Consider the following 23,843-nt stretch of genomic DNA (forward strand, 5'->3'; position numbering starts at 1 on the left):
CAAAAGGGGCTAATCAATTAAGCAAATTTTTAAAAGAATTGTATTGATAAAATATAATACTTATTGACTTTTGTATTTCAGTAGTGTCTAGAATAGTTTGGGCCCCCTTTTGTGCTAGATGCTGTAGTGTAAATGACAGTCCCTGCTCTAAACATACGGAACACTTTGCATTCACAGCTATCAGAACACCGTATAAAGGGGAGTGAATCCTCACCCTTAGAGATGGGGTGAGAATCAGAGGATTAAGTGACAAGAAAGGCAGTCTGCTTTGGAGACAAGATCTGGAGATGAAAAGCCTTGCAATCCTTTGCGTGTGGAGCTACCAACTACTGTGTGCACGCATCCGCACACACAGCTGAGACTTTTGCAGAAGAATTTAACAAGAGAAGATGTATTTTGGCTTTCTTGTGCAAGAATTTTGGGACAAATCCAGATTAAACTTGAATCACAGGGAGTGACATCTACTGAGAAAAGCATTTTGAGATAAATAGGTAAAAGGCAACTTAAGCAACGAGACAAGCAGCTGCTGGGGAATTACAACAAGGCTGCCTTGGTTAGTGTCATAAGGCACAAGACAAAAATTATTGACCAACCACAAAGTAGCATAATAATCTTCCATAAATGCAATGCCAGAGGGTTCTGGTGCTACTATGAAAATGAATTTGTCAGTGTGTGCAAATAATGAAAATAAACTCACTGTTTTTTTCTGGGAATAAATACGGTAATGACATCTCCTCCGGCAGCTAATCATAATGATTCATTGTGTTTGAAGCTCAAAACCAATTTCATGATGAAAACATGCTAATACCTAACATTAATCAAAGGCAATGATGTGGTTATGGGAAAAATATACAATGTAAACATTTTCTGTACCCACCACTTTTAACCTACTGTTCAAGGGAAGAAGCATGCAGTTTTACATAATCAGAAGTCAAGTTGCTGCAAAATTCAAAATTTGCAACAGAATTACTTAAATTTTACAATACCCAAATATGACATTGTTAAACTTGCTAACATACTAGCATTGTTGAACTATTAAGCAGGTTCAACCTGAATTAAAATACTCGGAATGAACATTAATTTATGCTAAATTACAATAGAGTTCATAAGTGGTTCCATATAGACGTTTATTAATATGGCTGGAAAACAAGAATTCTGTTTCTCAAGAGAATTAAACTAAGACCTTTTCAAATTTTCTGTGGAAAAAGAAATTAAACGCTGACTCAACACTAATCAATAGCCTGGCAGGTGGGGCACTCACCTGGGATGTGGGAAATCAAGGTTTGAATCCCTGATCTGCCTGATTCGCAGCAGCGATTTGAGTCTGGGTCTCCCACACTCCAGGTGTGTGCTCTAGCCACTGGTTTTTTGGCTATACTGGGGTGGGTTTCCATCTCTCTGACCAGAAATTCCTTCCAGGACCTGAGAAACCGTTCCTATCAAAGTTTAGTCAAAACCAATACATTTGCATGAAAAGTTTTGGTTTGGATGAATTGGCATTTTCCGACGAAAAAATATGTTGTCAAAAAAATCCTGACCAGCTCTATTAAAAGACATTAATAATTTTATTACAATGGATGCTAAAAGTATTCATAATCATTTGCCACTTACTGTAATTTGTTATTACACTGGTACTGCAGACTGCTTGGAAAAGCATATAAGAGCTTCAGTGAATGCTAATATGGCATATAGAAATGTCATTGAAGTTTAATATCCAAACTTAATGTGATAAACTCCCTTGTTACCAAAATTCAACATTTCAGTGTAAGAGCTGGGAATAATTAAAAAATGCCTCTTTTTAGCACTTAATTTTAAATGGATGAGCACTACACGGTACATGCGGCTCAGAATGATTATTCTATTGTAACTAATACACCTCTATCGCGATATAACGTGACCTGATATAACACGAATTCGGATATAACGTGGTAAACCAGTACTCCAGGGGGGGTGGGGGGGAGGGGCGGCTGCGCACTCCAGCAGATCAAAGCAAGTTTGATATAATGCAGTTTCACCTATAATGCGGTAAGATTTTGGGGCTCCCGAGGACAGCGTTATATCGGGGTAGAGGTTTACTCCAATATTTAACCACTCTCTCCCAACTAAACAATGTCTCCACCTGCATGAGAAGAAGGACACCTGGAGCACTTACCACCCTGTAAGGAACAGACACATTCTGAAGAATATTAGGAGACAAGGGGCAGTCAGCTGCCAACACAGCTAGCAGCCACAGAAGGGGTATTGCTGGGTGAAACAAAGACCGGATCTTTGTCCTGCTTCCTACCCAAGTGCACAAGGATGGCTGTGTTTGAGGGAAAGCTAACTACACTGGCTGCACATATGAAGTCTCCCATACTCTGCCCTCAGAAATCACTACACTTTTCATAAGTAATCACACTTCTGCTCAGGTGGTTCCACCCCCATGCCATCTTACAATCATAGGAGCCATAACTGAACCGTAAGTACTACCATATCCTGCCTTCTGCTACACCGGTAGAACCAAAGTGGTGCAAAGAACCTTAAACCTGCTCTAAATGGGCAGTTGAGTATTCCCCCAGCATGGAAAAATCCTTTACTGGCATAAAGTAGACAGATGGCTCTTGTGATCACCTTAGCCTGGCCTACCTGGTGTAGGGAGTTTCACCTTTGACATAATGGCTCAAGAGGGCAAGCATTAAAACCACTGTAAATCTCCTTCAAATGGGTCCTATTGCCTCCTTTGATTGGGGGAAGGGCATAAAAGTGGCTTAAAACAAAGTGCTACTAACCCCAAAATCCTTTAGGTTATTCTATTTTGCTTAACTCTTTTAGTCTTGGACCAGGTATTTCAACTTAACCTTGTTTAATAGCATATAAGTCTTCTTCTGGATGTAGCCTTTTCAAGAACACAGAAAAGATCTTAAAAATAGCCCCCATTTGTGATAAAGTATATAGAATTAAAACTTCCTTTCTTTCATTTTTGTGTTTTGTAATTCAAGGTTCTTCATTCCTTTTTAGTTTGCCACTCATTTCAAAACAGATCCACCACTATTCAAAGGCCAGACTGGCTGATTAAAATTTGTTCAAGCAGCAGCATGATATTTTGTCTTTAAAAAAACAAAACAAAACAAACAAACAACCCCCCCCCCCAGTGACTTGCAATGATGCAAGTGTATACAGAATCACAGAAATGAGCAATGGAAAGTATCTATTAGAAAATCGAGTCCCTCCTCTACCCTGGAGAAACATAGCTTATGCAAAATATAAAGATATATACTAGGTTTTATTATTGTGGGGCAAGATGAAACATAAAGGTGGTACATATCATTCATAGTTCCAGGAATTAGTAAGCCTGCACCATCTAAAAAGTATGTAAACTAAATATTTTTTAAATGACTGTTCAGAATCATTACCAAACATGTTAGGGTTTTGTTTGACAGAATTTCCATTTTAAATATACATAAAGATTATAAAATGAAACACATGACAAATATTCCTAAAATATTCAAGCTATTGCTGGTTGTTTATAGTCTAGAAGCATGACTTCATGAAACAATAATAGTCCATATCCTGACATTCTTTTTAACGGCGAATATAAGCAAAGAAGGACTTTTCCTTTTCACAGTCTGCATTTATGATTAATAATTCCAGTGCTTTATTTCTTTAGGTGATGTATATATTTACTTTTCATACTCTGAATGACTTCTGGTCCCAAACTTGAAGAATTATCACAGGTGTGATAGCTATTACTCTTATATTGTTCAACTACTATCATGTGCCTTGAGTAGGAAGAAAAGAGACATGATTTATATCTGTAAATATTAATAGAAGCTAAATCAAAGAAATCAAAAGGCAACTTTCACAATATAATCTGTTCTCGGTTCCTCCCTCACTTTCCACATGTAAAATGACTTGGTTTTAGCAGATTTTATCAAACTATCGAGTCAATGATCTGTGGGAATATTTACAGTTAAGAGACTAGCTGCTTAGTTAATAACAGAAGATTAAAAGGAACAGACAGACTTCTTGTTCCTACACAGGGGGAGTGCTAATCCTGAGACTGGCATGGTATCTGGTTTTAGGTATCTGAGCAGCCACTCAGTGGCTGAGTTTTGTGAGCCCCCAAATGGGAGAAGTATTGAGGCTGCAGTAACCCCCATGAAGTAACCTGTGTGGAAGTGATAGAAGTGCCAGGTATTCAAGAAGCTTAGAACACCAAGATAAGTTGCTTGGTCAAGATAGGATGAGGAGGTCATTTCATGGGCCGTTAAGGTGACCAGATAGCAAGTGTGAAAAATCGGGAAAAGATAGGGGTAATAGGAGCCTAGATAAGAAAAAGCCCCAAATACAGGGACTGTCCTGGTCACCCTATGGGCCGTGCTACCCCTTACACCACCCATTAGCCTGGAAAGAAGGTGTTTTTGAGTCAATGAGAGCTTTGTTTCAGAACTGTTAGTGTGCCTGTGTCTCAGGGGCTGGGAGTCACTTGGTGGTCCTGTCCTTTCCCTGAAAGAGCTCCCCAGTCAGAGTTCCTTCCCCTTCCAGAAGAATCACTGGGGGAACTTTTACTTGCCTGCATTCCACCTGGATTATAAAGCAATGGAGGTGGAGGAATCTGATTCCACATTTGGAAGAGACTACTAGAGCAGCTCCAGGCCTGCTGCTGTTGGGGGCCCTTTCCCTCCCAGAAATGCAAAAGCTCTGTGGAAATTGAACCTTGCTCAGGTTCCATGCCCAGTGAGCTTGCAGATAAGAGTGTTGCCAACTTACTTTGTCACTAGATTTAGTGACTTTATGGTTTCCCTACCGAGAAAATAAGTGTCAAAGTGACCAGTGACAAATCTAGCAACTTTCACTGCCAATTACAGTGACATTCAGAGAAAAAAAGTCACCAATATGTATAGTCACAAAAGCATTCACAAGCAGCTAAATAGTATTAATAAAATCCATTTCATGCTCTTTTTAGTACATTCTGTTGCACACCAAGTCATTGTCACAGTCTCAATTGAGCATGTCCTCGGAAGGAATGACATTTCAGGGCTTCTTAATTTCATTTAAAGTGATAACTGTATAAACAGGCATGCAGAAGTAATGGTTAAGCTATTAAAACATGGCATAAGTTTAGAAAAAAGACTAGTAGGTGCCAGGCCTTTTTAACACTCCATATGCTAAAAGGAAGAATTGTGGTATCCAGGTATGTGCCAACTCCATGTGTGACCCAATTAACTAAGCTGACTAAAAATGCTATTTTCTATATGCATCCGAAGAAGTGGGCTGTAGTCCACGAAAGCTTATGCTCTAATAAATTTGTTAGTCTCTAAGGTGCCACAAGTCCTCCTGTTCTTCTTTTTGCGGATACAGACTAACACGGCTGCTACTCTGAAACCTTTCAGACCTGGAATCCTACTAATTTGTAGGCAAAAGAGTCATTGGTCAATAGAAAAGTACCATTTTAGAAACTCAAAAAGAAACATCACCCATTTAACTGGCAATCAACACCTATCTCACTTTTGCAAGTATTCAAAACTATTGAAATACTTTTGCTGAAGAAGAAACTATGTTTCCACTCAGAAGTCATCTAACTCATCAGCTGGATTAGTATATACAGTACATAAGTAACACAAATTTGACATCCAGCAAAAAGTGTGCCTTGAAGCTGTCACAGTTTTAATTTACCCACTGGTATTTATTGCAGTTTGGCAGATGGAAGATGAGAAGCAAACTAGATTTCTATGCAGGCCCTTCAAAAGTCTTCAAGGCTGTGATTAAAAAACCTACATCTAATACTCAATTGGAGTTTGATATCAGAACATTTTAGATAAATAAAAAAACATGTCCAGGAGCTTATTAAAAGTAATGTGGATCAGATGGATTGAAAAATGTCTGTGATTATGTTGACAGAGTCTCTGAGCTTTGTGGGTGTTTCTTTTCTTACCTACAGCCCTGTGTAGAAACCCCAGGCTGAACTCTAAGGGGCAAACCCCAACCCCCACTTACTTACTAAATCCAGACCCTAAATTCCCCAGTGTTCACAAAAGTGAATGTTTTGGAACCACAAAATATTAAGAAGAAATTACCTTTAGAAAACAAAGTGTCATTTGTTCATTACAGTTTAGTTAGAACAGTATACAAATTATCTTCCTTGACCACAGTAATTCATTTGAATAATATGTCTGCTCATCGGATTTGCTGACAAAATATGGATTGCCATTTAATTAAATCCTATTTGTTGTTACAAGAAGAGCCCCATCTATACACTGAAAATTACAGAATAGTATTATATAAAGGGGACATTTAAAAAGGCACACACCATTCAGACATTTTCAGGTTCAAATCTTTATTGTTTTAAAAGTCTACATGTCTTTTACAATTACAATAATTTGTTACTTAAATGACTCTTGTATGGTTAATGTACAATGAGTTTTTTCCTGAAACTCAACCATGAAATACAATTTTCATCAATATGATTTTTCTAAATAGATTAATACAAGACTTCTGTGTTGTTGGGAAGGTTCAAGTGCTTCACTTTAAATCTAACAGCACAGGGATTCTTCCCTTCAGAATCTATGTGATCAATCCATCAAAAGTGCTTTTGAAGATTGCAGATTTACCTGTGACTGATTTTCGGATCAGCCCATCAAATTACAAGGTTGGTTTTTTAAACATTAAAGGGCATTTTAATGTAATGAAAGAAGATGCAGTAGTTAGCTTTATTCATCTACTGAGGCAAACTCATGTTGAAGAAAAATTATGATTATTGGCATGCAATGAACACTCCTCTTTAAATAGTTGATGAATTTATACATATTATAAAGAATCTGTTAAAGAGTGCAAGTACTTAAATGATTTCACAAAAGGACATATGCTGGTAATAATGGTAACTAACATTTAACATCTAAATACAAGCTAATGTATATTTAACAGGCAATTAACATGGCTAATAATAAGCCATGATGCACAAGGTTTGCCCTTTGAGAAAATGAACTCCTTTGGTCCACACTCCTAAAGTTATCTGGGTAAAAAAATTGGAACAATTATAGGGCCAGGGATTTTAATGAAATTCTTGTTTCTAAAATGTAACCCATTAAAAATTAAAAGTAGTATATCTGTGAAGCATATTGTCACATGACCTCCGTATAAAAAGATGGCCTGCTACTTGGAGCGATGAATGAGCACTGAAGGACAATCCAGAAAAGAATGAGACAGATTGAACAGAGTTCCCACTGTGTTATACTTTTTTGTTCCACGGCACTGCTTTCACTCTGTAGAATTTTGTACCTAAAGGAACTTTAAATCTGTTTTGTGCCTAAGGAAAAAAACAAATAAAATTATTTCAAACTACATACCAAAAATGTTCTATTTTATTCTGCTTTCACTAAGATTTTTCAGAGCAGGAAGTTATTTGCACCACCAGCACTTTTAAAACTGACTAGACTGTCTAGAAAACCCTATTTGTCTGAATTGACAGCTGAGACCAGCCAGTGATCGCTTACCATTAATAGGGAGATGTGCCAATTGGCTAGTAGCACTATTGACTGCTCTAGGCTGCTCCAGCGGTTAGTCCTCTGGCCCTGTGATGCAGCGATAGCTCAGAGGTCAAAGCCTTTTAAAAATGAGCATTTTCATCCTGATTTACGCAGTCTCTCCAAAATAGCTCATACAAAGCAATGGCTGTGTGCCAGGTAGGATGGCAAAATTACAAATAAACTACTTCCCCAAATTCATCTTTTGATGTGCACAGGACATTTCCAATTAATTCATCAAGGCAAGCATAAACACCCTCAACTCAGAATACATCAGTGTGAATATTTCCAATCACCAGTAATAACTACTGGGTAGATTCTGCTATATTTACTCAAGCTGAGTAGAACTTAGTACACAAGCAGTCTCATACTTTTCAGTCTTGCTACTTGAGGAGAAGATAGTACTGAACATGGTTAAGAATAGCAAAATCTGGACCCATTTTCCTTGTATACTGATTTTAATAATTACATATTTATCAGTAGTATTCCCGTACCTTTTTTGCCTGGCAATATTCCTTTTCCATTACTTTTCCTAGCACCCAAGGTCTTCTAGATGCACCTGAAGCTAAACAGAATCAAAACATTTATTTTAATTACACATGATAAATTACTGTCCTCAAAAAGATAGGCCAGCATTTTCAAACATGGGTGCTGCAAGCTCACCTCCTACATCAAGCTGGCTTGATTTTCACAGGGACCATGCATTTACATGTTTGAAAATTTTGGCTATAATCTTTTACACTGAAGTACCTTAAATTTCATAACTAGGAGTAATTCTCAAATAGTTAGCTGCAATGATGAACGCATACAAATATTAAAATGAAAACTAAAACAGCTTTAGAAACAACAGGATAACTAGAAATTAGAACAACTGTACTGGGACAAATTAATAACAAAACTCTTCATGAAGACAATTTAGGGACATCTATATTACCACAGCAGCTAGAGAACACATGCTTATGTTGCATTCTCATTACAAAAATGCTAAGTGTTATTTATTTTACTCTTTTCAAATGGTCAGTCATCAGTGTGAAGAAAAATCTTAAAACAGGTATGAAAGGAACGGATCATGTGATATACACATTATGCATATGATACATTTTCAAACTGGCATATTAATGAGAAACAGCATGTTTGAAACATTAGACCAAAAGCCAGGAACCATTGATTTTTAATGTAATGTCTGCAAACGATTCATTATGCAGCCTTGGGGAAGTCATTTAAATTCATTTGGCCAGGTACTCCATTGCACGTGCTTTGAACCATGCTGCTGATTAATTCTGGCTGTACTGAGAGCATATACAGCCCTGAAACAGTCACCATAACGAAACTGATCCTCTGGTGTGTAGAGTCTCTTACCCCACTACTCCTCCCTGCTACTACTGTAAGGGGTATATAGATGGGATATCTCCACATTGTATCAATCCCTGGCTTTGGTTTTGCCCTTTTGGGTTAGCACTAGAATGCAGGATTCTGGACCCATCAGTAAAACCACAGCATACAAGGAAGACAGTGAATTTGTATGTCTTTAGTAATCATATTAAATAATACATTAGATAGTATATTATAGCTCTTAAAACTAGATGTAGCATTTTTTATACATGCCGTAGTTACATATATAAATTACAGTTTTCCTTTCCTAGGGAGGTGGTGGAATCTCCTTCCTTAGAGGTTTTTAAGGTCAGGCTTGACAAAGCCCTGGCTGGGATGATTTAGTTGGGACTTGGTCCTGCTTTGAGCAGGGGGTTGGACTAGATGACCTCCTGAGGTCCCTTCCAACCCTGATATTCTATGATTCTACATATAAAACAAAGAAACTAAAGTAGTGCAATGAGATACAGATACTAAATCATTGCTCAGGTATTTACTGTATATTATTACCACCACCTGAGACTAATACAACTGGAAGAGTTTAAAAATCACATTTATTTTTCAGCATTTATACGGTCTTATTTTTTGTGTTTCTCTCAGTTTAGTTAATGAAAATAGACTCAGTCACTTCTGAGTTTTCGTGAACTAGCTCAGTGCATCCATGTCTGGCCTGTGCACTTTATAGAGGAATATTTAAATAAAACAAAAACCTGTTTTCGTTGACATTTCAAATAAAAATCAAAACACTCTTGTACTTAATATTACAGGTTTGTAAAACCTTAACTTCCACTACAAATATTCTGGACCTAACTGTTAACCATCCGGCAAGTGTTTTTTAGCAAGCAGTAGCCTTTCATCTCTTCATGCTGCCTGTTTGTGCTTATAATTATATACTCCTTAACATTCTCTTTGCTGAGGATGTTCACTTAGCCATTGGTTTACATGTATGAGGTTATCAAAATGAATTGGAGGGCAAAACATATTGGTTTGGATACCTAGGTTCTAGTAGCCTTATTTTATATTTCATAATTATGGCTGTGCCACTGTGATGCCATTGTTAAGGATGCCTTCTGTTTTGTATTTGACGTGGGAGTTCAACCTGTTTTATAGGAAATGCACAGTGTATAAGTCCCAAATTTTCAGCACAGTCTCTGTATTCTGTAAGAGTTTGGTGGACTATTGGGAACTATGTAATTATTTTGCTAACTAAAAGACGGTTACTCACCTTTGTAACTGTTGTTCTTCGAGATGTGTTGCTCATATCCATTCCAATTAGGTGTGTGCGCGCCACGTGCACGATCGTCGGAAGATTTTTACCCTAGCAACACTCGGTGGGTCGACTGAGGCGCCCCCTGGAGTGGCGTGCTTATGGCGCCGGATCTATGCCCCTGCCGACCCAGCGCCCCCTCAGTTCCTTCTTGCCGGCTACTCCGACAGAGGGGAAAGAGGGCGGGTTTGGAATGGATATGAGCAACACATCTCGAAGAACAACAGTTACAAAGGTGAGTAACCATCTTTTCTTCTTCGAGTGCTTGCTCATATCGATTCCAATTAGGTGACTCCCAAGCCTTACCTAGGCGGTGGGGTCGAAGTGCCATGTCGCGGAGCGAAGGACCGCTGAACCAAATGCTGCATCATCCCTGGACTGCTGCACTATAGCATAGTGGGAAGTAAAGGTATGCACAGATGACCAAGTCACTGCCCTACAGATCTCCTGTATGGGAACATGAGCCAGGAAGGCGGAGGACGAAGCTTGAGCCCGAGTGGAGTGGGCGGTCAGGTGTGTAGCTGGGACACGAGCTAAGTCATAGCATGCACGGATACATGATGTAATCCAGGACAAGATGCGCTGGGTGGAGACCAGGAGACCCTTCATCCAGTCTGCCACAGCTACGAACAGCTGGGTCGTCTTTCTAAAAAGTTTCGTTCGCTCAATGTAAGAGGTGAGGGCCCTGCGAACGTCTAGGGAGTGCAGCTGTTGCTCTAGTCGAGAAGCGTGCAGCTTCGGATAAAAGACTGGAAGGAAGATGTCTTGGTTGACATGGAAAGTAGACACCACCTTAGGAAGGAAGGTGGGGTGTGGTCGCAGCTGTACCTTGTCCTTATGAAACACCGTATACGGTGGTTCCGATGTGAGAGCTCTAAGCTCTGATACACATCTCGCCGAGGTTATAGCTACAAGGAAGGACGCCTTTCAGGAAAGGTAAAGGAGCGAGCAGGTCGCCATGGGCTCAAAGGGAGCACCCATGAGCCTGGAGAGGACCAGGTTAAGATCCCATGTAGGGGCTGGCTGTCTAATTTGTGGGAACAGGTGCTCCAATCCCCTGAGAAATCCAGTGACCATGGGATTGGAGAAAATAGAACGCCCGTCCTCACCCGGGTGGAACGCTGAAATAGCTGCCAGGTGCACTCTGATGGACGATATCGCCAAGCTCTGCTGTTTTAAGGACAAGAGGTAGTCCAAGATGACAGGAACAGACGCCCGTGGGGGGTCTTATGATTCCGAGTGCACCAGCAGGAAAAACGTTTCCACTTGGCTAAGTATGTGGATCTGGTAGAGGGTTTTCTGCTACCCAAAAGTACCTGCTGAACCAAATGAGAGCAGCACAGCTCAGATTGATTTAGCCATGCATCCACACTGAGGTGGAGAGATTGCAGGTCGAGATGACGGAGCCGTCCGTGATCTTGAGTGATCAGGTCTGGCCACAGCGGGAGTAGAATCGGAGTGTCCACTGACAGCTCAAGGAGAGTAGTACACCAGTGCTGCCTGGGCCATGCCAGGGCGATCAAAATCAGCTGGGCTCTGTCCCTGCAGGGCTTGAGCAGGACCCTGTGGACTAGCGGGAATGGAGGAAAGACATAGCACAGGTGAGGCTTCCACTGTATTAGGAAGGCATCCGAAAGAGAGCCCGGGGAGCGACCTTGGAAAGAGCAGAACACCTGGCATTTCCGATTGTCGCGAGAGGCGAATAGGTCTATTAGGGGAAAGCCCCACCTCCGGAAGACAGAATGGATGACATCCGGGTGAACCGACCACTCATGAGCCAGGAATGATCTGCTGAGGCGGTCCGCTAAGGTGTTCTGGACTCCCGGGAGAAACGACGCCACCAGCTAGATCGAGTGGGCTATGCAGAATTCCCACAGACGAGTGGCCTCCTGACAGAGGGGGGATGACCGGGCTCCCCCTTGCTTGTTGATATAAAACATGGCCATTGTGTTGTCTGTGAGGACTGCAACACAACTGCCTTGAATGCGCAGTCGGAATGCTTGACATGCTAGGCGCACTGCTCTGAGCTCTCGTACGTTGATGTGTAGGGATAACTCTGCTGCCGACCATAGTCCCGGTGTGCAGAGATTCCCAAGATGGGCCCCCCATCCCAGGGATGACGTGTCCGTGACCAGGGACACGGAGGGCTGTGGGGCATTGAATGGCACCCCTTTGCACACTACCTTAGGGTCCAGCCACCAGTCTAGAGAGGCTAATATTCCTGGCGGAATGGTAACTATCGTGTGCAAGCTGTCCCGACTTGGTTGGTAAACTGTTGATTGCCAGGCTCGCAGCAGGCGTAGTCGTAGCCTGGCGTGCCTGGTCACATAAGTGCAAGATGCCATGTGTCCCAGGGGGCATAGGCATGTTTTCACGGTTGAGGTCAGGAAGGTTTGCAGACCGCGGACAATGTTCGCTATGGACTGGAAGCGCACGTCCGGCAGAAGTGCCCGGGCTAGGCCAGAGTCTAAGACTGCTCCTATGAATTCTATCCTCTGGGTTGGTACCAGAGTAGATTTCGCGACGTTGAGCAGTAGGCTTAGTCGATTGAACATGTCCATGGTGGTCTGAACATGAGACTGCACCTGATCTCTGGAGCAACCTCGAAAGAGCCAGTCATCGAGATATGGGAACACTTGGATCCGTTGTCGATGAAGGGAAGCAGCTACAACAGCCATGCACTTTGTAAACACCCTGGGGGCCGTGGAGAGGCCGAAAGGGAGGACGGTGAATTGGAAGTGCTGTTGGTTGACCACAAAGTGGAGGAAATGCCTGTGGGGCTATGTGGAAGTACGCGTCCTTCATGTTGAGGGCAGTGTAACAGTCTCCAGGATCCAGGGAAGGAATAATGGTCCCCAGGGAAACCATGTGGAACTTCAACTTTACCATGAATTTGTTGAGTCCGCGCAGGTCCAGAATGGGCCGTAGCCCCCCTTTTGACTTGGGGATTAGGAAGTAACAGGAGTAAAACCCCCTACCACACAGTTCTCTTGGAACCTCTTCTATCGCCCCAATGGCCAGGAACGACTGCACCTCCTGCAAAAGGAGTTGCTTGTGAGGGGGTCCCCGAAGAGGGACGGGGAGGGAGGGTGGGAAGGGGGGAACAAAACAAATTGGAGTCAGTATCCACTTTCTACCATGCGTAGGACCCAGCAGTCCGATGTTATGTGGGATCATGCAGGGAGGAAATAGGAGAGCTGGTTGGTGAAGGGTGGAAAAGGATCCGGAAAGGTGCTCCACCCTCGGGTGCACCTTCAAAAAAGTTTTGCTTGGGCCCCGCCAATGATTTGGGGGGGGCCCTGATTCTGACCCGTCTGAGGGCCAGATTGTCTCCTCCTACCACCCCGGCCACGTCTTCACGAGAAGTCCTGCCTTGGCCAAGGGGGAGGGTAGAATCTCTGGGGCTGCGGCCTGAAGGGCCTTCTCTGCGTTACTGGCGTATGCATGCCCAGTGAATGCATGATGGCCCCGTTGTCATTCAGACTCTGCAGCCTTGAGTCTGTCTTTTCAGAGAACAGACCCTGGCCCTCAAAGGGTAAGTCCTGGAGAGTCTGTTGCAACTCTGGTGGTAATCCAGAGACTTGCAGCCATGAGATGCGGCGCATGGCTATGCCCGAGGCCAGGGTTCTAGCCGCCAAGTCTGTCGCGTCCAGAGAGGCTTGTAAGAAGATTCTTGCCACCTTCTTGCCCTCCTCTACTAGAGCGCCAAACTCTTCTCTGGACTCCTGTGGGACCAACTCTCTGAATTTGGACATAGATACCCATGAATTATAGTCATAACTGCTCAGGAATGCCTGTTGGTTGGCCACCCTGAGCTGTAAGCCTCCCGCCGAATACACCTTGCGTCCAAACAAGTCTAGGCACCTAGCATCCTTTGACTTAGGCGCGGGAGCCTGCTGGCCATGGCGTTCCTTCTCGTTGACCGAAGCCACGACAAGGGAGCATGGTGTGTGTAAAGGAACCCGCATTCCTGAGAGGGAACAAAGTACTTCCTTTCCAAGCCTTTGGCCGTCAGTGGAATACACGATGGTGACTGCCAGATTGTCTTGGCAGTGGCCTGTATAGTCCGTATGACGGGGAGGGCCACTAGGGACGGTGTCTCCGCTGACAGAATGTCCACCACAGTGTCCTCTACCTCCACCACTTCCTCCACTTGGAGGTTCATACTGCACGCCACTCTGCAGAGCAGTTCCTAGTGGGCGTGGAGGTTCATAGGGGGAGGACCGTAACTGTAATGTCTGCCACCGCCTCATCTGGTGAGGACGAGGAAGTTACCCCCGGGGCTAAAGGATCCTGTGGAGGGTCTTGCTGTTCAAGGTCCGTCACGTTAGCCGGGTGGGCCCCCAATGGCACTGGAGCAGTTGCCTCAGCAACCCCCGGGGGAGGGGGAGAGAGATACTGTGGCCTCCGGTACTCGTGGCTCCGAAGGGACGGAACGAGAGGCCCTCGAAGGGACCTCTTGGGCTTGATGGTATGCCCAAGAGGTCTCAAAGGACCACTGTGGGGGTTCCTGGCCCAGGTCCTGGCCTTCTTCCAGCCACTGGCCTGCATCACCCTCGCCCCGGTCTTGGGCATGGAAGCCACCTTGAGAGCGTGATGATGCAGAAGTGGAGCAGGACGGCCAAGGCGGTGCGGTATGGGATGGTGCCGAGTCCCTCTCTGCCGGGGACCGGTGGTGTGATGCGGAGCGGTACTGAGACGGTGAACGGTGCCTGCGGTCATAGTGGTACCATGAGCCTGATCTAGATCTTGATGGAGACCTCCGATGAGATCGGCTGCTAGACCGGCTCTGGGACCGGTACTAGGAGCGGTGCTGAGAGTCCAATCGGTACTGGCCATACCGCGATTCAGACCTCCGGGAGCCGGAGCAGTGGCGCGAGTACGACCGGCGCCGAGAACGATATCAGTGCCGGGACCACGATCGGGACTGGGACCGGTGCCGTCCTGCTTTGCTGGGCAATGGCGGTTGCATCAGGGACAGCTTCCCTTTTCATCGGAGCGTCCGCACCGGCGGTGCCGGGGGCTGCAGAAGAACTGGCTCCATGAGCGCGATCAAGTCCCGCGCTGTTGAGAAGGTCTCCGGTGTAGAAGGTAGTCCCAGCTCAACCACGGTGCACCCTGGGGAGCTCACAGGCACCGGACTCAACGGCCCTTGCGGTGCCGGAGTCGACAGCGCCGGGGCCGCTAGTTGTCCCACGCGCTCCAATAACGGACGCAGCTCTGGCTGCGGTGCGGGAGGCGCCGGCGGTTGGTGAGCCGATGAGCTGGGGGGGGGGGAAGGGGAGGAGAAGACCCCACTCCCTCTCAGAAAGAAACTAATCTAATCTAATTACAACAACTGTAAACAACTATTAACAACTACTTATCACTAAAGAGAACTCTTAACATGTACAAACAACAAATGCTAGGGAGAGGGGAGAACAGCTAGCTGTGCTCCACAGTTACAACGACCGTCACGGGCGGTAAGAAGGAACTGAGGGGGCTCTGGGTCGGCAGGGGCATATATCCGGCGCCATAAGCACGCCACTCCAAGGGGCGCCTCAGCCGACCCACCGAGTGTTGCTAGGGTAAAAATCTTCCGATGATCATGCACGCAGCGCGCACACACCTAATTAGAATCGATATGAGCAAGCACTCGAAGAAGAACAAAAAGTTACTAGTGTTATTCATCATAACTCTATGCCATGGTTTGCTAATGGAGAAAATGTTCTATAGTGGCAGTTTTCCTTCTGATACCTGTGGAAGCCTTCATGAACAGATTAGGAGAGGAATATAAAACTATCTTTTGATACATGCCCTCAATAATGTTCATTTCATCCAAAACTGGGGGCACAGGGAACAGATTTTGAGAGGCCATGGCCTTTGTGTTGCAGAGAAGATTTTCAATGAACTAGCTACTTTAAGTTTACTTTTAAATACTTATTTCATGCACTCCATATCATAATAGCAAACAAAACACTAGGAACACTGAAGTGAATAAACATAAATAGCAAACAAAGGAAGCTGCAGTTTCTTAAGCTTACTTGAGGGAGAACTGAACTAAGTACCCCACAAAAACCTTGAAACGCAGAAAAACCCTGCTTCGCTAAACTTGAGTACAAAGGATTAACAATATCTAAAGCAGCAGTTCCCTGACTGTGGACTGCATCCCCAAATGGGGTCCCACCATCAGCAGATGGGGTTGAGGAGATTCCCATGGTGCAGAAGATGTCATTTTGCTCTTCACAGTATGACTTCACATGTACGGTGTGTGCGAGGTCATAATATATGGAGAACACCATTTTGCTCTACAAAATGGCATTCTCTGCACAGTGTAACCTCATGTACCATATGTTCAAGGCATGCTGTGCTCTTCAAAATGGTGGCTTCCATGCTGTCTGGGGCCCACAAGGAAATAATTCACTAAAATGGGGTCACGCTGGCAAAAAGTTTGGGAACCCTTGATCTAAAGCGCACATTTTCCTGAAAGAATTTGAGCACTGCTGAACTTCATTTATGTAGGGCTGAGAAACAGCAGCAAATGTAGGCATTTAAAAATCAGGAAACAAAAAGTTATGGTTCTCTCTGAATTCTCTCACACTGAACATACAGATCCATAAAATTCCACCCATGCTGCAGGGGATTTCCTTGCCTGAAGGGAAAATACCTTTAAATAAAACTGAGGTTTTTTTTTTTTAAAGTCAATTCCTTCTATAGCACAGGTGGATGTTCAAGCCTCTGCAATGGACTAAGACCTGAATTTTGTAAACAGCAGCACAAAAACAGACCTACACAGCCATCATCAATATTTTGTAGTTATTTTAGTACCATAAATAGTAACACGACTAAGCCTAATGGTAATTTCTTATGGTACACGTATCAAATGTGCATGTATGTATGTATGCAGAAATATAGTCTTAAATTTGTTTTACAGCATAAATCAAAAAAGGATGAATGCATTTTGCTCTAGCTGTCCAAAGTATTCAGTTCTGGGACAATATGTAATATGGAAAAGTTCTGCCTAAAAAAAAATCTTTCAGAAAATTACTGAATGAGGCTATAACGAAAATCTCAATGGCAGATTAACTACAACTTTTGCTACACATATACATTATGTCTATAGCTAAAACATTCAACTATTTACGTAATTATTAAACAGCTGTTAGAAAAATAAGGGTATAAGATCATGTTAAGTGCCTCAGAACATTATGCCACAGAGTTATCTGACACTTACCACACTCACCTGGCTTCAGATCCAGCGCAGCAAGAGACTCTGAATGTAAGAAATACAATGTTGGACTGACAGTAAATAATACATAGTTGTCATGGCGTTCGTCCAAGATAATGAGAACCAAATCGCCAACCTGAAAACTGGATAAAATAAGAATACTTAACAGCAAAATATAAAAATATAGTATTGAATATTTACACTGATTACTAAAGCACTTTTTTAAAGCATTACACAGACCTATTTATCACTATGTGAAACACATTTTAGAATTTATACATATCTGTACATTTTGTAATGCCAGTTAATTGAGTATTAGGTTTCCTATGAGGACAGTGTCAATTCCTCACAGTTTAAAAAAAAAAAAAAAAATCTTTTGGTGCCTCTTTTTTCTCCGAACAATGTGCTTCAAACAAATTTTTCTGCAAGAAGTTACACATAAGGAGCCGTGATGCTTGCCAGGGGCTACCCAGGGTTGTGAGGCACCTTGCCACCACCTGCTATAAGCATGAGGGAATCTTGTCTGTGCCTGCCATGGATCAGCTCCTTAACTCCACCAGTCTCTGGCAACCCAAGCACTCCTTTCCAGGCCTCCACAGGCCTCATTCTTTCTATATAGGTTAGCAATAGGCACAAACCAACCTTTGACCATCCCTCTGGAGAGATCAGCCCCTGTTCCACTGACCATGCACTGAACTCAGGTCATCCTCTACTCCAAAGTAATAGCACAACCAGCGTACTCGATTCAACTCAGGATCACTACTCTGCTTAACACACAGCATATAGATATATTATGGTGAAGGCAAGAATAAGCTTATTTTCAAATGATAGTAAGAAAACATTGGAAAAATGATTACATATAAAACAAAATCGTAACACGCTTTCTAGAGCTTAAACTTAACTCACAAGACCTACAGGATAGTTTATCTCAAGCCCTTTTCCCAGTTTTTTCAACCAGGATGACTGATATCCCCCTTCACATATACCAGAGCAGACCTTTGATATTCACCTGAAAACAGGGTGTTCCACCTTCCAGCTGTTTACCTCTTTCTGTGAATTACTTCTGAAGTCTCCAAAAGCTCTTCATTAGCAGCTGATTCAGTGCTTGTTCACACCTAAAATTAAGCTGTGGCACTGTAGCGCTTTACTGAAGACACTACCTAAACTGATGGGAGAGGTTCTCCTGTCAGTATAGGTATTCCACCTCCCTGAGAAACGGTAGCTAGGTCAATGGGAGAATTCTACAATGGGGGTCAGTTTAATTACGTTGCCCAGAGGCGTGGATTGTGTGATGTAGCAATACCAACCTAATTTCCTAGTATTGATCAGGCCTCAGTATGTTAATAAACTTTGGCTGTAGGTCACACAGTATAAAATGGTTCACCAGGGAGATAAGTATCTCCTACCTCTTGTCTGGAGAATTCGACTCAAAGAGCACTACATATGAGTGACCTGCCTTTAACTACAAGATTTAGAGAACATAATTTTCAGCATATACACATAATTCCTCACATATTTTCCATACAATGATTATGATGACTAGTGTAACACAAGTGTTGATTAGAAACCTTACATGACATTCTTTTGGCGAACCGAGGGGACACTTGTACCCCTATGTAGCCTCGTACCCTCTGCCAGTTGGCATCAAGAGGTCCTTGGGTCACACCAATACATGGGAAGGTGTGGGGGGGAAATATCTCTGAGTGGTAACAGCTAATTTAAATCTCATTGTTTTGTATGTGTAGTTTTCCAATGTGCATTACTTTGCATTTATCAACACTGAATTTCATCTGCCTTTTCGTTGCCCAGTCATCTTTGCAGTCTGCTTTGGACTTAACTATCTTGTATCTTGCAATTTTGTATCATCTGCAAACTTTGCCACCTCACTGTTTACTCCCATTTCCAGATGATTTACGTATATGTTGAGCAGCACTGGTCCCAGTACAGATCCTTGGGGGTCCCCAATATTTACTTCTTTCCACTGTGAAAACTGACCACTTATTCCCATTCTTTGTTATCTATCTTTTAATGAGATACTGATCCATGAGAGGACCTTCCCTCCTATCTCATGACTCCTTTTTTCTTAAGAGCTTTTGGTGAAGGACCGTGTCAAAGCTTTCTGCAAGTCCAAGTACACTATACCCACTGGATCACCCTTGTCCTTTCATTGTTTTTTTTTTTTAATTGGGACTGTGGAAGAAACCAAGTCCTCACGCTACGTTTGTTAGCAAAAAGTCAGAGACAGTTTTATTACGAGCAATTGCAAGGGAAGACGGAGATCGGATAGGGATGGCCTTAGGCAGACCTTCCCCCTACAAGCAGCATAAGACAAGTATTTATACCTTCCCGTTACATGTACCAATGGCTAATGGTTATCCTTTGTTTATACAAACTCCCTCCAGACACTACCTTATCTCAAGGTTTCTGCTTAAATCAGCATTCCCTTCTTATCAACTAAAGTGAGCAGAAAAGCAAGGCGTGAAGCAGCATCTCTTACAATTCTCACGTTGTTAGAGTTACATTTCACTCTATCCTTAAACCTGACTAAAACGTGTACCCTGCTTTAATTCTGCTTCCACATTCCCTCCTTTTGTGCGTATAGCACAACTAATATTTTGAGCCTCTATTGTGGTGTTTTTCAAAAGTTTCCAGGCATCTTGCTTTTAATTTACATTTAAACTAATCTACTAATTTTTGTGTAGTTCCCCTTTTTGAAATTTAAATGCTACTGTGGTAGGTTTTTCTGATATCTTTCCCCCTACGAGAATGTTAAATTTTATTACATTACGGTTGCTATTAGCAAGTGGTTCAGTTATATTCACCTCTTGGACCAAATACTAAGCACACCTTAGGATTAAATAAAGAATTGCCTCCCCCTTTGTGGGATCCAGGACAAGTTTTTTCAAGAAGAAGTCATTAATGGTGTCTAGAAATTTTATCTCTGCATTTGGTCCTGACGTGAAATGTACCCAATGAATCTGGAGGTAGATGCTATCACCTATTATTACTGGGTTTTTTATTTTTATAGTCTTTCTAATCTCCCTGAGCATTTCACAATCAGCAGCATAATCCTAGTCAGGTGGTCACTAGTATATTCCTATAGCTATGCTTTTATTCTTGAAACATGGGATTTCTATCCATAGAGATTCAATGGTACTGTGTGAGTCATTTAAGATTTTCACTATATTTGACTCTATGTTTTGTTTCACATATAATGCCATTCCTCCATCAGCATGACCTACTCTATCATTCCTATGTATTTCGTACCCTGGTATTACTGTGTCCCTTTGATTAGCATAGTCCTATCAAGTTTCTGTGACGCCTGTTATATCAATATACTCATTTAATACCAGGCACTTTTAAATTCAAGTTCCTGCTTAAAAGTGAAAACTTTATGTAATGCTTTTCCTTAGATGCTAAAAGACAGTATGGACCTCTTCTGAGATGTGCATTTGCAAATGTTTTACATCCAAATGCAAGCATCTTCTAATGTAAAAACTTCCTAATGTCATTGTTATGTTAAAGGCAAGATGTTTTATGTACCACTATGGAACTCAATGACATTGCTATAACTGCACAGCAATGAATACAGAATATTTATATTAATTGGGGAATTAAGTTATTTAGTTAAGCAATTTCCTTTCCAAACTCAAAAAGAAACGGACTTTGCATGGACTGTTAAGAAGAGCAGCCAATGCCTTTTTGGATGGCTATTTAATTTGAAGACCCTCTTTAACAATTAAGCTTAAAAAGCTATTTTAAGAACTGGAAAACTTTTATCTCTGACGTAAGGATGTATAGGCCCATCTGAAACCAAATTTCAACTCCTATTAAGCTCTGATGGAACTCAAGCGATATTTAAGAAAATGGACTGAATAAAAAAAATAGTTAAAACGCTAAAGATCCTGAAAATTTCCTGCTACGGGAACAAAGACAATTAAATGTACACTGCATATGAATTAACAGACTACATGTCATGAACTGAAGATATTACTAAGACCAGCCCATGAGCCAGTGAAAGGACAACAGCAGATCTGAATCCAGCCAAGCCTAAAAGAGGTGTTTTCCTCCTTCCAAGGATCAGAGGAAAGAGCGGGGGTCTGAACTGAGGAAGCAAACTAGCAGCACTCCCATCTTTTAACTCCATGCAACACTCTCAATGCAGCCTCTCATCTCTGCTCAATGTCTCTAAGACAGCCACAGAGCTACATCAAGAAACAACCTTCCAGTTCAGATCCAACATCTCTCAGACCTTCCTTTGCTTAATAAATACATAAATAAATAATAGTTAATTGCAATTATCTTGCTTGTTCTTAATCATGATAAAATTACTTGGCACTCAACTTGAAACACCCCTTTCTACCTCACATTATTATAAGTAACAATACGAACTCAGACAATCAGAAGTGGATACTAACACATAAAATAAGATACCTTAAAGGAAAGTATCAGAAGGGTGGCCGTGTTAGTCTGGATCTGTAAAATGCAACAGTCTCCTGTGGCACCTTTAAGACTGACAGATGTATTGGAGCATAAGCTTTCGTGGGTGACAAAGTGCGTCTGATGAAGTGGGTATTCACCCACGAAAGCTTATGCTCCAATACATCTGTTAGTCTTAAAGGTGCCACAGGACTCTCTGTTGCTTCTTAAAGAAAAGGATGACCTTGCTGTAAACACCAACAGTGAAATCTGAAGTTAATAGCAAAAAGCCCACTGACATCTTTGGGTCCTGGATTTGCCCCCAGCAATTTTTAATAGTGCCTAGCCAGTTACCATGATACATATCTCTTTGAAAAAAGACATCTTCAGAAGTAATCTTGGGAATTCATATGGTCATATTTTTAGCACTGCAGAGTTATTCTGAATAGAGTAATTATTTCTTGGACATAAAATCATAGCTGAAATCCCCAACTAGATTTATCATTATAGAAAAGCCATGAAATGAGAATGAATCCAAATTATGGTGATGAAGTTATATAAATAATTTAAAAATACATTGTAGCCTCATGGACCATGTATTGAAAGCTTGATTGTAATAGAATATAAAGAATCATAAACTTAATAAAGATTTATTACTAAGGAAATTCACTGTAGTCTCAAACATGAATTTGAGGTTAGATGCTGAAAAGAATTACTACACATTACTTCCACATACTTTACCTGTACATTTGTTACTGAAGACATAAAATTTACTGAGCCATATCAACAACAAAATGCGAGATTAAAAATATACTTACTCTCTGATAGCTATTTTTTCAGAATGTCTTGAAGACACTGAAGACATGCTTTGGGACATCTAGAAAAATAATGAAAAAGCAAACAACTATAAAATACTGGCAGTATACATTGTAGGTAGCGGGCAATTAAGACCGTTTTGATTTATATACGAACCATGACAAAAATATTAAAACTAACACATGTTCTTATTACCATCTTGACCATTTTCTTTGTGTGTATACTTTCCCTTCTCTTGTATTTTTCTTTGGTCATTTTAAAATGTAAGCTTTTTAGGACAGGGATTGAAACACAGCACATTTCAGGTGCTTCCATAATATAAAAAAATGTAAAGAATAATAATTACATAAATGAAATTTTATTTTGTATGGCCTCTCAAACTATAGCCCAAAACGCTTTAAAAAGAGTTAATATCAGAGTGAAAGAAAACTTAAGAGGTAGAAAAAGAAGATATTTTTAGATGAGATAAAAATAAGCAGAGCATCACTAAGGCATAAGAAAACTGCTGCAGATGGTAGGCAGTTGAACAGACAGTTACTTTTATACTAACCGTGGTGGGACTGTGTGAAGGGTCAGAGAACTTGACAAAGCTAGACAAGAGAAAGGAGCAAGGAAGAGGATAAAGTTTACGGATGGTTTTAAAAACAAACAATCAGGACAATTTTGGAGTAGAACCTGCAATAATTAGTGAGCAAATGAAGTGTTTAATGATTGGGCACAATATAAATCAAACTACCTGTATGTGTGAGAAAGTGGGCGGAAGCATTTAACACATGCTGGTGCAGGTAGGATAAGACTTGTGGAGACCAGGCTGAAAGGAGTTGAAGACAAGGGTGAAAGTTTCAGCAGAGGTGGAAGTGATGCAGCAATGTTGCAGAGGAGGTGGAAGGCATATTAGCAAACAAAGGAGATGAAAAAGTTCAGGTTCAAGAATTTATACTCAGTCCTGTGGACAGTGGAGGCAGATACCTCATTTGAGAAATTATATGACGTTTTGTTTTTCAGGATAACTCCTTGTGCCCAAAGGAGTATACCAAAAAGTACCGCACAGTATCACAATTTTACCTACAAGAAATTAAGGGCAATTCATTGCAATGCTTTTTAATATTTTTTAAAAATATATATAAATCCTTCATCTGCAATGAATTTTAGCTTCTCTTTTGAAAATGCATTTTTTCACCTGAATGGCCACACCTCAAAATGTATTTTGCTCCATTGTTTAACTGTGCAGTAGATGATGTACTTTTAAATGCCATGTATT

The 23,843-nt window shown here is 41.8% G+C and overlaps 1 protein-coding gene across 11 annotated transcripts in view; it reads right to left on the reverse strand.

Moving 5' to 3' along the window:
* Nucleotides 1–6,299: 6,299 nt before the first annotated feature.
* The window catches only part of RB1CC1 (RB1 inducible coiled-coil 1), a 195,718-nt gene continuing 178,174 nt past the window's right edge, over nucleotides 6,300–23,843 (reverse strand). For 9 of the 11 annotated variants that reach the window (XR_010598863.1, XM_065585532.1, XM_065585534.1 and 6 more), the window contains 4 exons: nucleotides 22,585–22,643; nucleotides 17,354–17,490; nucleotides 7,997–8,067; nucleotides 6,300–7,285 (listed from right to left, as the gene is read on the reverse strand). Coding sequence is in view for 9 of the 11 variants with exons in the window: in XM_065585532.1 (XP_065441604.1) it covers nucleotides 7,208–7,285; nucleotides 7,997–8,067; nucleotides 17,354–17,490; nucleotides 22,585–22,643 (345 nt within the window). In the remaining 2 variants the exon portion in view is untranslated. The remainder of the gene's footprint in view (nucleotides 7,286–7,996; nucleotides 8,068–17,353; nucleotides 17,491–22,584; nucleotides 22,644–23,843) is intronic. The other 2 variants (XR_010598864.1, XM_065585535.1) reach the window with 1 other exon arrangement.

Source organism: Chrysemys picta, chromosome 2 (assembly GCF_011386835.1).
Source record: "Chrysemys picta bellii isolate R12L10 chromosome 2, ASM1138683v2, whole genome shotgun sequence".
NCBI classification, from domain to species: Eukaryota; Metazoa; Chordata; order Testudines; family Emydidae; genus Chrysemys; species Chrysemys picta.